The sequence below is a fragment of the Molothrus ater genome, chromosome 19, assembly GCF_012460135.2.
Source record: "Molothrus ater isolate BHLD 08-10-18 breed brown headed cowbird chromosome 19, BPBGC_Mater_1.1, whole genome shotgun sequence".
NCBI classification, from domain to species: domain Eukaryota; kingdom Metazoa; phylum Chordata; class Aves; order Passeriformes; family Icteridae; genus Molothrus; species Molothrus ater.
This window is the reverse complement of record NC_050496.2, coordinates 6,096,741-6,111,565: the sequence shown is the minus strand read 5'-3', so window position 1 is coordinate 6,111,565 and position 14,825 is coordinate 6,096,741. Positions and strand designations below refer to the sequence as shown.

The following is a 14,825-nucleotide window of genomic DNA, read 5'->3' as shown; positions in this document are numbered from 1 at the left end:
TGTCACTTCAGATTTTGGAGGAAAAAGAGGGGGAAAAGAGGACAAGTGGCATCTCCCCCAGAGCAGCAGTTCTGCTGCCAGGCACTGTAAGAGGGGGTGTCTGCCCTGCAGCAGGCTCAGTTCTCCCCAGATCCCCTCCCTGGATACAGTGCTTATGACACCAGGAATGGCATTTCACCAGGTAACCTCCAAACCCAGCTCATGCTCACAGGGGCTGCCTGCTCTAGGTAAGTCCCAGGTGCTTCCCTTTCATTTCTCACTGTGCATTTTTTTTGCCATCTTCTGTGCTTGAAAAGTCTTTCAGCAGCAATAAATCTTCCAAGAGAAAACAGAGAGGCCCAGATCTCTTGCATTGAAGTTGTCAAAGGACTGGGTTTTCTCACTCTTAGAAATGGCAGCCACAGGATGGAACAAACCCAGCGATGAGTGAGCCTGGAGAGGCTCAAAATTCAGCTGAGATAAGTAAGAGGGACGGGCTCCTCTCATCTAACCTCAGCTCTGATATCTCTTCTAGCACACTTATCTGCTGGCAATGGATAAGAGAGATGATTTGGAGCCCCTGATTTAATATGAGGCTCCCCTAAAAGGCATCACTGTGAAGGCTGCCGGCCTAAGGACAGGAATCCCTAAGAGGGACCCACCAACCAGAGCCAGGAAAAAGCTGTGCAGCAGTATGGTGGACTCCAGCAGCTCCTGCTTGCTGGAACTGCCCTGCTAGGAGCTGCTATTAATCAGGTTGCTTTCATCAAGTCCCAGCACTGCTCTGAATTCCTGAGTTGCCTGAGAACATGACAAATGGTGTGAACAGAAAAGCCAAAATGTAAACAAAACATCACCCCACTTCAGCCTTCCCAAATGCAAAATTGAGTTTGAAGCTGTCAAAACATTTTGTTGGAATCATCTAGCTGATTTAGACCAGTTTTAATTATAGACGGGGGGGGGGGGGGGTGGGGGTGGGGGGGTGGTGTGGGGAAATGCTTAAATTTTAAAAGAAAAAGCCATTGCCAACTGGAATGCTATATTTTTTCATTACAAAAATGTCAGAACAAACCCATTTTTTTTCTTGCAGCAGCACTTTCTGATGAAAAATGTTGTGACAAAAAATTTTCAACCAGCTCTCACTGAGTTTCCTACTGACCCTCTGTCTTCCTTGCCAAAGCTACGATCTCTATTCCTCTGGCAATTATTAGAGACAACCACTTCCTATAGCTTAATAGACCCTGGGATGCAATATGGAGCAATCAGAGGGAGACATGTTATCCTGCTATATAAAGATCTGCAGTAGGATTTCATTTTACCTAAGCTTGTTCCTTTCCTCTAATGAACCATCAAAAGTTGGGTAATTTAGAGTGTCAGTGAGCTCATAAACAAGCACACTGATTTAACACGAAGACTTCTGCTATTTTTAGACGGGGTTAGGGGGGGGGAGAGGGGGAAATAGATCAAGAAATATGGAATTTGCTCAATTCCAACTGCAGCAAAAAATAGGTATGCTTGAATTGTTATCATGGTCACTGCTGTCTTTTAGGGAAAATATTTGCTCTAAAGAACAATGCACTTCAAAAAGTAGGTATTTTATTCTAGGAAATAAGTGGACTAATTTTAACAAGCACTGTCTGCTTGAGAAAGCACTGAAGCACAGTTACTTCTGTGCATCATTAAGGGCTGCCTCCCCTCCCAAATTCACTAGATCAGAGATGAGGATCTAGTTTACAGTGACCCATTTGCAAGAAGGCTGTTTAGGAAACCCTTTCAAAACTGGATTTTCATGCAGTACAAGTAGGCACAGAACATAGAGATCATTGGATGAACCCCAGCAACTCAGGCTCTGCTCTGAGAAAACCTCACACTGCAGGCTCTGCAGACATTCCCTGACATTGCTGTGGAGCCCTGCTTAGGAGCAGGAAGCCAAATATAAGAACCACACTGAAGGATGGAGATGGAATTTTGCACATTTCCCCTCTAACACCCATGAACTGTAAATCCCAATGAAAAAATTCTTACTGTGTTGAAAGGGGAAAGGGAAAGTCCGAGCATGTTCTCTTCCTCTTGCCTTGATATACAACATCATCTACTCCCACAGAAAAAGCCAAAGTGACTTATGCTTCCCAATCCCTGTGACTGCATTACATAAAGAACTTTAACTTGCTATTAAAGGTCTCAGTCAAATTGAGTTTGGATGGAGACTTTGCAGGAAATTAGGAATATTAACCTGGTTCTCAGAGTTGTAATATTCGGGAGCTGGGAGGGCATAATGATGGCACACAGAGCCTGACAGGTTGTCCATCAGCTTCAGCTCTCCTTCCAGAGATTCCTGGATCAGCAGTGATATGGTATCAAACAAGTGCCTTTCCTAGGAAGGGTGGTGTATAACATGCAGAGAGAGAGAGAGCAAGCCAAAAAGAGAGGAGGAAAAAGGCGAGGGATAGAGACAGAGAGAAAAAAAGGACAGCATGTCAAACCCAACGAACAAAATGAGGGGAAAAAAATAGAAGGGGGGAAAAAAGGTGGAAACATTAAGAAGAACAGCAGTAACAGGAACAATGGGACAGGAGAAAAGGAGAGAGAACAGTGCAGTAATATCACGGTGAGCAGAGACAGCTTTCCCAGACATTACAAGAGATGGGGCAACGGCAACCGCCCCAAGACCATGGCTGCTCCCACCCGGGGCCCTTCTTGGGGACAATCTCCCTCTCATCAAACATGGCCAGTCATTTCTGGGGGCTGAGCAGCATTTTTCCATTGGTGCTGTCAACTTCAACAGGACACTACTTCTACAGTAGACTTCTACACACATGGTCCATGCTTTTGAGCTGCAGGACCTAATACTTGACACCATATCCAGAAGGCACAGAAATTAAAATAACCTGACTGAAGAGAAGCTGAATGTCCTGTCCATGGAAGCTGCAACTGAGCAGGATGGACATATGTCAGGTCACTAATTCACATGCCAGACATGGGCTGAGGCGCCCCCAGTACTCTGGCCAATGTTAAACCAGCCGGCCACAGCATGGGGGTTGTACAGAGCAGGGTCTGGCTTTTGCAGGCAGCAGGGGAGTGATTTCAGGGTGCACCTTCCATGTAGGGAATGCCCAACGCATACAATGAGATGAAGACCAGCGCTACAGTCAAACAGCACACAGCGCAAAAATCCCAGGAATGAGGCAAGCAAAAGAGCATGCTGTCATTGCAGGGTTGTGTCCTGGAATTGTATTCCTCTGCTATCAAGCTCAAGCATCAGGTTTGTCCTGAAGATTTTGGTTGGGAAAATAAATAGTCAGAATAAGATCTCCTGGAGGTTTTTGAGGCTTCTGTTTGAGGGAAAGAGCAAGAAACACACTCTGAAGGTTATTACTAGAATAAACCCCTCCCGGGCCGCCTTCAGAGAGGGAAGGTTTAACAGACTGCAGAGTGAGGGTATCATTCTGACTGATTTGTCTCACAATTTTGCAATTTCTCTTTTTTGCCAGTTTCAGTGCTGGTGCAGGACAACAGCGCTGAGGACAGTTTGCCAGTACTCTGCTCAACACACACAGCACCAGTTGGGCTGTGTTGTTTCTTCTTAGAGGACGTAGTAAATCTGGATTTCCCCATAGGGCCCTGAAGTCCTTTTTCCTGAGCCAAAGAGCAGCTTTGGACTCTATCTCAGACATCAGAGATTCTAATGGCACCAGAAATTTCCAGTAGCTTAGGAACTGAAACAAAGATTAAGTGGGGATTTACTCTCTTTCACCCTTGGACTAAAAATCATAAATTAGTTTTTCATGCATTAGAATATGCATTAGTCTACCCCAGGCTGCGGCCAAGACATGCTGTTGTGAAATCTTGATGTAATAAAAGTTAATGAGGTCTGCAGAGAGTTTAACCCTATCTGCAATCAGCTAAGACTAAAAAAAGGCTGGACTGTATTTCCTGAGTAATTTCAGCTCAGTGACCTCCCAAATAACTTGTCTGGGGCTTGATCTCACCTCTCATTCCTCAAACTGAGTCTTCATCCAAAAACTGTGCTTTAGGGAGACGTGGTGCAGCTCGTAGCAGCTCCCACATTACACCCATGCTGCTGCTAGTGGGAGTTCTGCCATCAGCTCTGGTGAGCTCAGGTTTGAGTCTCCTCTGGATTATTCTATTGTTAAGAGAATCTTTTCTTACAAGCCTGACTGTGGGGATGGATATTAAATGGAGGTTACATAAAACAAATTTAATACTGAAGCAAAGATTAGCAAGTTTTATTCCTCTTTTATGTTGGGGCTCATGGTCTGTATTAGAAAAGCAAACACATTACGCTCATGATTTTGCTATCACAAAGGACCAGTCAAAACTCTGAATTAGAGTAAATTTGGAGCTAGCTCTGAACTCTGTAGCTTGAGCTGACCTCCAGAGTAAATTGCAAAACTCTCTTCCTCCAAACAGATGCATCAAGGTGGACTGGAGACTGCCTGTTGTCTCTTCCCTGCAGCATTGGCTCCCAAACCACAAAAGAGTCAGCAGCAGACAGCAGGGAATACAAGCCCAGAACATCTAGTACATGCCTCTTTCACTACCAACTCATGCAAGTCTTCCCCAACAAAAATGCAGGTCAAGCCCTCCTCACCCTCCAACAGAGATTCTCACCATATGGCAAGCTAGTGAGAGCTGAGAATCCACCTTGATTTGCATGGGATCGGTAAATCCGCTGGGGTTCTCTGATCTCTCTCCACTGGTGGTGCCTGTCCACGCAAAGATGTTCGAGGGGCTGTGCTGGCCAATGCTGATGGTCTTCATCTCCATCTCCAGTTCTGCTTCAAGCTCTGCCTCCTCCTTTGCCTCCTTGTTGCTCTCCTCCAAGTGCTTCATAAGCACCGCAATCACCACATTCACCAGGACAAACTGGGCTGTCAGCACAAAGGAGACGAAGTAGATGGGGGAAATGACAGTGTTGTAACAGGTGGACTCCTGGTCACAGTCACGCAGTGTGTCCTGGAAACAGTGGGGGAATGATCACAGAATCAGCCAGGCTGGATAAGACCTTGGAGATCCTCAAGTCCAACCTATCACCTAACACCAACTTATCAACTAAACAATGACACTAAGAGATGGAGGGATGTGAAGAGATTGCAGCATGAACCACAGTCTGCAATGGGTTGTCCTTTCATGAAGAAAACTGAGAAGATTTGGAAAATTTCACATCTAGAACAGCAATACACTTGCTGACAAAAACTTAACACTTACCTTCATTATCCCATTCCAGTTGTCTCCTGTGGATACTCGGAATAGGGTCAGGAAGGCCATCCCAAAGTTCCTGAATGTGGCATGCCGTCCCAGCCCCTCACAGGGGTGTGTGTCATCACACTCTGTAAGACCAAGCACAGCTGTGAGACCCCCCACTCCAACACCATTCCCACCCCTCCCACTGGCACAGGAAGACTCACCAAGGTCTCCAAACAGCTCCACTCCAAGAGCTGCAAATATGAAAAACAACAACATGAAGAGAAGGCCCAGATTTCCCACCTGAAAAGAGAAAAAGAAATGGGGGGAAAAAACACAAAAAAAAAAGAACATTCATTGATTTTTTTTTTGTTCCAGACCTGTTTCTTGCTGTATTCTTTATTCCAAAACTTAAATTGCTTCAGGGCAAAAATGACCTCAATGTGGGGACTGTATCTCAGTGCTTCGGGAGGGAAATGTGATTCTCTAATGACAGTAAAGATAAAATTATTAGCATTCCTCTGCAATAGGAAATGAGCTGTGGGCCAGAGGAGCTCTGGTTTGATATGGCAGTGGGTTACCTGGGGTAGCGCTTGCATCACGGTGTCCAGAAGGGCCCTCATCCCCACAGCCATCTTCAGCAACTTCAGCACTGTGGAAAACACATTTGCAGTATGGTAACGGCAGCATTAGCACAGAGGCACAAACTCAGTCCCTCTCCCAGGAGCCACAGATTATAGGAAGAGAAACATGGAATCTTGTCAAGTGTTCTCCATTAGCTGCTACATTCCTTGGCCTTTTTACATCATTCATTGTTGCCTGGATACTATCAAAATCCCATGAATAGCAGCATCACCTACTCTGAGACTTGGAGAAAGTGTTATCACTCTGCCTGGCTCTTCCTTCCCCACTTTATCTGTGTTAGACTCATCTCCTTCCTCTGGTAATCATGAGCAGTTCCTTTCCCAGCCCTGGGGCTACTTTCCCACTTCCATAGGCTACCCACTTTCGTACATGATTCACTGAGGAATGATTTACACATCTCTTCCAGAAGGCTGCTTTTCCAATTGGAAGCTGCATGTATTTTTAATTCTGAAAGGGATCCAATGCACAGAAAACCCACTTTTCCCCCTTCTTGAGACAGCAACATTTAATTTCTCCTCCAGCTCCTTCTCTGCTTAGATGAGGGCTATAATCAAAACAATTCTTCCTCAGACCACAATACCCTTCAGGAGGGCCTGGAAGTACTTCATTAAGGGCCTGAGCACTCACATTTTACATCTTCAACATTTGGCCCTGACACCTCCCTGTTTTGAAAAATCAACTTCTTCAATCCCTGAAGAAGTTGGCTCCCTGACTTGGGAACATGTCTGAAGGGACAGATGGATACAGTGTGACAAGGCATGCTATGTCACCAAGTGGTGTGATGTAAAGCCTCATGGGAATTTAAAATTATTAGATGCTCATCTTTTAAAGCCAATGTACTCAAGCTTGTATTCTCTAATCCCTGTTAGAGATGACTTTGATTTGACTGGAGCAATTTTCCCAGGTACATCTCTGGGAGTTACTGCCACAGCTACTTCTCCTTAATTTCTAAGCTCTCAGCCTTCAAGATCTCTTAAGGCAGAAACACATGGTCAGTTGGCTCAGCTTTTTGGCTCCTTGCAAGTATTTTTCCCCATTGTTTTTTCATTTGTTTACAGCCTGTGATGCCAGAAATATGCACATCATGATGGGGATGTGCCCCAGGACTGTTTCTCAATGCTTAACTCTCTCCTGGTGCCAACCACATACCTCAAACACAAGTAAATTCTGCTTTATCCCTCTCACCTCGGGCGATTCTGAGAACCCTCATGATCCGGATAATCGTGGGGTTAATTGGTAGTGAAGCATTCACCTCGATCTCTTCCAAAGTGATGCCCATGATAGACAGCAGCACAATTGCCAGATCTAATTGGTTCCATCTGGAGACAACAAAAAGTGAATTTTAACATCTACTAAGAAGCTGGCAATGGGAGGCAGCCTGTTTCACATGAATTCCAGTCATTTCAATGGTTTGAGAACTCAAATGAATCTGCAGTATTTTTCTGAGGGTATTATACAAAAGCAGTGATGTTATGAAATCATTATAACTAATACATCTCATTAGAAAACCAACCAATTCCAAAGATATCCTTGACTGAGGGGAAAGAGGAACAAAAGCTGGGAAGTTTTTTACCCAGAGACTCCAAACCTCAGGAGAGACACTGTGTTGTCTGTCTAGCCACTTCTAGACATGACACTTGTGGACCTCGATGTGAGATCCGCCCCAGAGAGAACAGGACCCCATGTCCAGTCCTTAGAAAAAAAGGTGTGTTGGTGAAAGAAAGGCCCCAAGGATTTGTGCCAGGCTGGAGAAACTGTTAATTCCAGCATGGACACACAAAATGTGGGGATAGGGATGGAACCATCCACTGGTTGCTGAAGGGCTCATGTGAAGGCCTGCTTTATGCCCTGGTTTTGGTATTAACATTGAAGAAGACAAAAATGGGAGAAAGATCCACCAAGGACATAAGATTTGTGTTTGTGAAATAAGAGAGTGAAAATCTAGATAAGGACACAATGTCATCCATTGCTCCTCATCTTCACTAAAAAGAGGTCTGTGGTGGTTTGACAGGAAATGTGTTTTTTGGGATGCGGTGTTTTGGGCCAATAGATATTCAGGCTTTAATATTGGCATTTAACTTGGCTATTTAAGACATGGACACGCTTCTGAGAACACAGAGTTAAAAGCAGAGCTCTCTCTTGAGAGGGTCTTTTTTGGGTTTCCGGCAGGAAAGAGTTCGGGTCTCTCCCCCGGCCCAGCTGCTGGCTGGGCAGGGGGAGGGGAAAAGCTATGTGGCTGAGAGAAGTAGGCCTGAGCTTGGGGGTGGAAGGGTGGAAGAGAGAAAGAGAGAGACTGGGAGCTACCGGGCAGCCTCTTTTGAGAGACACAGAGAGAGAGAGAAAGAGAGCTGCTGCTTGAGACTGTAACTTTGAAGCTTGATAAACATGGGCCTGTGCCGGCAGCACGGCTAGGAAGGAGAAGAAGGGGGGGATTCAGCTGACTACTTGTAGGAGCTTTTAACCCCTTTTAGGAGAATGAGAACTTTACAGATCATTGACTTCTCCTGGAAGATAGAGTGGAAGATGAAGAAGGAAATGTGCAAGTGTGAGAGAGGTCTGGGCGAGCGAGAGATAGTAGAAGAGTAGAGAAGAATCTTAGTGGGAAGAGATGATAGAGTGGCTTTTGCTGGACTCTTTTTGTATAGCCATAGACAGAACTATGTTCCTTGTGACACAGAGACTGCATTCTAGGGGGAGGCAATGGCCACAGAACCAAGAAGGTTCAGTGTTGGTGCTCCTCGGCCTCAGGGGGTGAAAAAATATGGGGGGGACAGGTGTCCCAAAGGAGAGACTGTGCCTTTTTTGGATCGGGACAGAGCATCCTTAAAAAGACAACCCTAGAAGCAGTTCTGGTCCATGTTCAGTGGTGAGAGCACTGGACATGAAAAGGAAGAGGTCACGACAGCAGATGTACTCCGGGCGGTGCCACGAGTGACACAGAAACACACGAAGCTTCAACTGTGTTTCCAGGAGAAGCCCATGGTACAAGAAAGACTCCTCTCCTCTTGATGAACTGAAGATTGATTGTCTAAAAAGTGGTGCTAGACCGAGAGTTGGTGATTTGAAGAATAAATGTATTGTGTTAGAAATTTAGTGGGGAGAGGAGGAAATGCATTTGTGAGGTTTTCATTTTCCCTGTGTGTGTGTTCCTTTTTATTTGTAGTTGTAGAGTAGTTAATAAAGTTCTGTTTTCTTTTCTTTCCTAAGTAAGAGCCTGCTTTGCTTATTCCTGGTCACATCTCACAGCAGCTACCAAAGAGAGAGTATCTTCATGGGGGCACTGGCATTGTGCCAGTGTCAAACCATGACAAGGTCCTATCTTTCGTGTTCACTCAGGGATAGATTCTTCCTCTTACATAAATTTTGTCACTTCAGCAGGTTCACTTGATTATATGGACACGCAACTGGCATGAGAACTGGCTGCTTTGTGGAGATCTGTCCCTCCTTCATCTGCTCCCAAGGGCCAAAATGGTGCAATCCCACTCCTTGGCCTGCATAATCCATCCTCTAGCTTACATCCCATGTCTCCTCCTACCCAGCCTTCAACCAGTCACTCCAAAAAGCCTTCATACATATCAGACTCACAGTATGGGCCAGAGCATGGGAATTCAGGACATGGAATGTGGGCAGCTCTCCACAGAGCCTGCTGCTCACCTTGTGATTACAATGATCTTTTGTTACCTGTCTTGGAAGAACCGGCGAAATCCAAAGGCAATAAGCTTGAAAACAGATTCCATGACAAAGATAACGGTGAAGATATAATTGCAAATCTTCAGGGCTTCGTCAAGAACCTGGGATGTGGACACAGGACTGGGGTTAGATGTTAGTTCTGCAGAGGTGCTTTGCTGCCTCCAAACCTGACTCTCGTGTCATCAGTTACCCATTACAGTTAAACGTCTTCAAACATGAGCTCTCTCTGATGAAAAATGTTCCAGGGAAAAGCCCCAGGTATTCATGGAGTACACTTGCTGCCTGGTGATAGAATCTCAGGAGGGGCTGACATAGGCCCAAGGCACAACTCACTCCCCTAGCAGCAGCACAGCCTCAGCTGGGATTGCTGGGGTGTGCAGAAAGAGCTGCTGCATTTGCTGGTCTCAGCAGCACAAGACCTCTTGTGCTTTTGTCAGAGAGCTGAATTTCATCCCACTTGTCCATTTGTGCAAGTGCTGGCCAAATGGCTCCTTGGTGACAGCCTGCTATTACTTCTCACCTTGAGCTTTTGGCAAGGAGCACAACAGAGGGATGACATGCCAGGGCAAGCAAGTGCCTTGCATTTTCCTCTGCCCCCCTTCCCTCTGCAAGAAGTCAGTCTGGTGTTTAATCCAAGTGCATCCTGGCTGGGACAACTCTTGTACAGTCAGGCATCAAGCTACATCAGAAGTGATTTCATCCCCAAAAGCCTCACTCATGACAGAACACTGTGGTAGCAGCATCCTTCACAGCCTCTTAAGTAATGTGCATTGAATTTCTCCCTGCTGGCAAACAGGATGGTAATAACAATGTCCATGGCAGTGTTAGGGAACAGGGGAGATGTGCTCACAGACCAAACCCAACATTTACCGATCCCTGAGTGGGAGAAATCATAGCAGAAGGAGTTTAAGTCATGTACTCTGCCTTTGTGCTACAGTTTAGCTTCATCATCCATGGACAAAAATCACCTCATGTGACCAAGCAGCACAAGCCCAGCTGCCAAAGGAAGCTGTGGCTCTGAGCAAGCCTCCCTGCCATACTGCAGGGCACTTGGGCTCTGCAGCAAATGAGCACATTTAGCTGGCAGAAGCAGATTTTGCTCAGCAGCTCTTTACTCAAGCCACCTCTCTGCACACTGCAGCATCCCCTCCTCTCCAGGAGCTGCAGCATCTCCATCTGGGGTGTCATCCCCAGGGCATCCTGCTATATCCAAAAACAAACCCCTTTCAGCACCAAGAAATCACTAGTTTGGATATAAATCTCTTTGGTACATTTGGCTTCAAATATCTTCAGGATCCCAGCCATCCATCATCCAGACTAGAAGGATTTCCATGACCCAATTCAGCAGGACTCAAGCATGTGTATGACTCTGACCATGCTGTCATCCCAGCACAACCCAAGCTTACACTTACTACCCAGACACTGCATAACAGAGGCTTAGAGACAAAATGTTATTTTTCCGAAGAAAAAGAAAAACAAAAGCCTGCCCAACATTTCTATAATACAAAGGAAAATGCAGCTGCAAAGCGACTGCGGTAAGACACGTGCTCTAGAATGACTCCAGCCCAGACTCCTTCGCCAACAACCTGCTTCATCATCTAATAACTGAACTATGCAATGAGCCTTCCAGAGTATATAAAGATCACCTGGACAGAAAAAATAAATTGGGCTAGCTCCCTTTAACTTTTGGCTTATGATAGAGTAGAGAATATTTCCCCCTGCCCCTGTCATTTACATGTTTTAGTTGTTTGGGTTTTTTTTTATATTAAATATTCACATCCTGTCTAATTTTAAAGAATGTTTCCTCCTATTGTGTGTTATATTTATTCATTCTGAATGTCGCTAATAAAATTAAGTACAAGTTATGTGGCAAAGGCAGCTATTTCCCTTTCATTCTTATGCAGAAAAGACTTGACATCTCCGGACAGGCTGTTTTTATTTTCACAGTATGACAAAGACCCAGGAATTAAGCACCCTAACATATTAAAATGCATTTTAAAGACCAGCATGGAATCCAATTCCTGTGAAAACTAGGTTCTATGTGACACTGGGGATTTAGAAGAAACTTTGCAAAAAAAAACCCCATTTCCCAAATTCTTCTATTCTTTTTCCTTTTTCCTTTTTCTCTTTTCTTTTTTTTTTCTTTGAGGGGGGGAGGGTGGCAGGGGGAGAGGGTGGGTGTAAAACCTGAGTAAAATGGAAGATATCAATCATGATCAAATCCAGCAAAGCAAGCAAACCCACTCCCAGTTCCATTTTCAAAGTGGTCAGTTTGCACTTAACTAGAAGGGAGAGGTGCAATGGGATCCTTGTACCAAAAGCCCTGGATTGAGCTGGGGGCCACTTGTAGGATGGCTACACTCCACTGGCAAAGGTGGACATCTGACAGCAAACCTGGCGTTAACCCTGCCCAACAGCACATCCCAGCACAGCTCTGCACATCCCCCCTGTCTGTCCCTCCCGGGCTATCCCAGTACCTTTGGCTGCTGGTAGTGCTCCATGGCCATGGTGATGACATTGAGGCCAATGACGCCGGTGATGAACAGATCCAAGTAGTGGCTGGTGCACATCTGGTGAATCAGGAGGCGGAAATGGGAGTAATCCGAGTAGTAGGGCTTACACTGAGCTTCTGCAGCGGGGAGGAGAGTGAGAGGCAAATCAAGGGATTTCTCTGCATCTTTCTCAAGTCAATGCACCCTCACTCTCCAACTCCAGAGATGATAAATTCTAGACCAATCACAGCAAAATACTGTCTTTTTTATTTCCTTTTTTCCTTGCTGGCATGTTACCATTTTTAATATGCAGCAGGGCTCTCGTCATCTTACATCCATTAAATATTTTCAGTGGGACATGCTCTATACTCAGCCTTGTATCAGGGATCAGGAATGAGGTGAGCTGAGACTAGTGTGCTGCTAAAAAGAATTTTTCTCTGTAGGGAAATTTAAGTTAAATTTAAATTAAAATAATGATTTTTGTTCTGTTGATCTTAAAAGTCCCCAAAGCATTAGAAAGCCCAATTAATGGTCATTTGCTAGGGACAGATTTTACTAACAATTGCCTAAAACCACAGGCCATTGAGTATGTGGTGGTCTTTGAAAGAGAAAGAGTGCAAGCATATGATGTTCTTTGCAATAAACTGTAGAGACAACAGAATTCAACACCTTGGCTGTCAGAAAAATGGTCCATAAAAATACCAAGGAAAACTGATCAATGAGCCTTAGTGATCAGAAAATAACAGTCCTCCATTTTGACAAGATTATCAAAACGCAGACTGCACTGTCCAACTGCATCCCATGTTTGGCTGCCTCAGGGATGACACATGGACTTTAGACCCCAAATGTTCCTAGAGATAAACTCATTTACTCACCTAATATCTAATGAGGAAATGCCAAGGCTGAGTATATAATTCAGTACAATTTTCAAGGAGGCATTATAATGTAGATTGATGTGGAAAGGGCTGTCTTGAAAATGTCAGAGTATAATATTACCCTCATAATTAGATGATCAACTGGTTATGAAAATTATTGAGCTGTAAGAATTGCACAGTTGATATTTAGTGCTCCAGAGCAAATGTACAGTTCGATAGTCCAAGAAAAAACTTTGGCAAAAATGATGCCAGGAAGCACAGGTTTGGGTTGCCCTAGGGGAATACTAATTTTAGAAGATTGTATTTTGCCTGGAAATAGAGCTCACTTTGTCAATAGCCAATGACAATGCAATCAAGTCCATAGATTTAAAGGTTTCATGTGCTCCCTGCCTCATAGCAGGATCCTGAAAAATCAGTTTTGTTTTTTTCTGTAGAGACAGACCTTTCCCTACCAGCCCAGGGACCAAAGGGGAAAAAACACTCAGCAGTTTTATTCTGTAGGGGTTTGGAAGGCCCAAAATTCTGTCATCAAATGAAAGACAGTATTAATATTCACTTTCTGATCTGCAGTGGGCTTTAGGTGATCTGCACCTGAGTGCTAAAGCACAGTATTGATGAAAAGGTCTATGAAATTAATTTTCATGCTGAATCTATTGAGTGCTTATGAAAAAAAGCAGACTAGTAGCTGCTGACTCACTCATAAGACTTTGTCAGATATCTCAGAATCTGTATAAATCTCCATAAAGTCAAGATATCTCGATCACATTATGCTAAATTATGACTAGCAAATTAACCAAAATGTTTGAATACAATTAGGTTAGGAATAGGACCTATTTTTATGAACCAACTTATCATCTCGGAAAGAAACACCATCGTAATTGGATCACTTACTTCTTCTACATTTATGTATAATTCACATTCAAAAAGAAAAATGTCAACGTTTCTACCTTTTCCTGCAATGGATTTGCTTATGAATAATGACACTGGAATTTAATTTTTTTTTCTCAGCTTTGACTGACAGATAATTCCAAATCCTACAGAATAGCACCAATGCTGTTAGAACAGAGAGAGGATTTAGAGAGAGGTTGTAAATGTTCCCTGTGCAGGGCTCCTGCACCTGGATTAGCCAGTGCATGACCTTATAAGCAGGGTTGCTAATTGTTCAGATATCTGCAAAGGCTTTTCCCCTTTGCACCTCCTCTCCCACCATATCTGTTCACCTTGCCCAGCACCCAGGTCTCCACAGCCAACCCTCTCTAGATGCTGGTCTCACAGACACCCTGGCAGCCTTGGAAAATTCCCAGTGATAAATGTTCCATCCTTCTCCATTAACTTTGTTAAGAGGAGATTTGGCAACCCATGCTTACAAATTATGTCACCACTCGCTACCCCAGTGTCCCCATGTCAGCCATGCATCTTGGTGCCATACGGATGCTCCCACACACAGGCTAACATGCTGCCTGAGGGCTAGGGATAAATTCCCACTGTGTCTAGGTAAGCAGGGAACTTTCTGAACAGATAAACCAGTTTTTACCATTGTGAAAATACCATTTCTTTAACTTGACCCTGCAGAGTTCTGCAGAGAATTTGGGATAGATATGGTATAATTCCCCCTCTGCAAAGCCCCTGCCTCCTATGACACAGTGCCATTTGTAATTATTGCAATAAAGAGCTTAACAATACCAACATCTTGGGAAATACAGACATCTGTTAAACTTCAGGTGGTGAACTTCACAACTAACACAAGACCACATTACTGTACCGTTACAATACACTGTGTCAAGAACAACAAGAGCTCTGGGTTAGTCTTGGTTATTACTGGAAAGGTTAATGTGGCTTCCAGGCACATATGGTGTTAAAGAAAGGCAGAGAGCAAACTAACAAAGAGGAATTGGCAGAATGAGAAAAGATGTGGAAATACAGCAAAAGCCCACTACGA

The 14,825-nt window shown here is 44.4% G+C and overlaps 1 protein-coding gene across 22 annotated transcripts in view; it reads right to left on the bottom strand.

The window, feature by feature from the left end:
* The window catches only part of CACNA1G (calcium voltage-gated channel subunit alpha1 G), a 148,032-nt gene that overhangs the window by 15,402 nt on the left and 117,805 nt on the right, over positions 1 to 14,825 (bottom strand). For 16 of the 22 annotated variants that reach the window (XM_054516868.1, XM_036394481.2, XM_054516866.1 and 13 more), the window contains 8 exons: positions 11,997 to 12,148; positions 9,511 to 9,620; positions 7,015 to 7,148; positions 5,766 to 5,836; positions 5,409 to 5,487; positions 5,209 to 5,330; positions 4,612 to 4,956; positions 2,213 to 2,353 (listed from right to left, as the gene is read on the bottom strand). In XM_054516868.1, coding sequence (XP_054372843.1) covers positions 2,213 to 2,353; positions 4,612 to 4,956; positions 5,209 to 5,330; positions 5,409 to 5,487; positions 5,766 to 5,836; positions 7,015 to 7,148; positions 9,511 to 9,620; positions 11,997 to 12,148 — 1,154 coding nt within the window. Of the gene's footprint in view, positions 1 to 2,212; positions 2,354 to 4,591; positions 4,957 to 5,208; positions 5,331 to 5,408; positions 5,488 to 5,765; positions 5,837 to 7,014; positions 7,149 to 9,510; positions 9,621 to 11,996; positions 12,149 to 14,825 lie in introns of those variants that run through there. The other 6 variants (XM_036394466.2, XM_054516867.1, XM_036394482.1 and 3 more) reach the window with 5 other exon arrangements.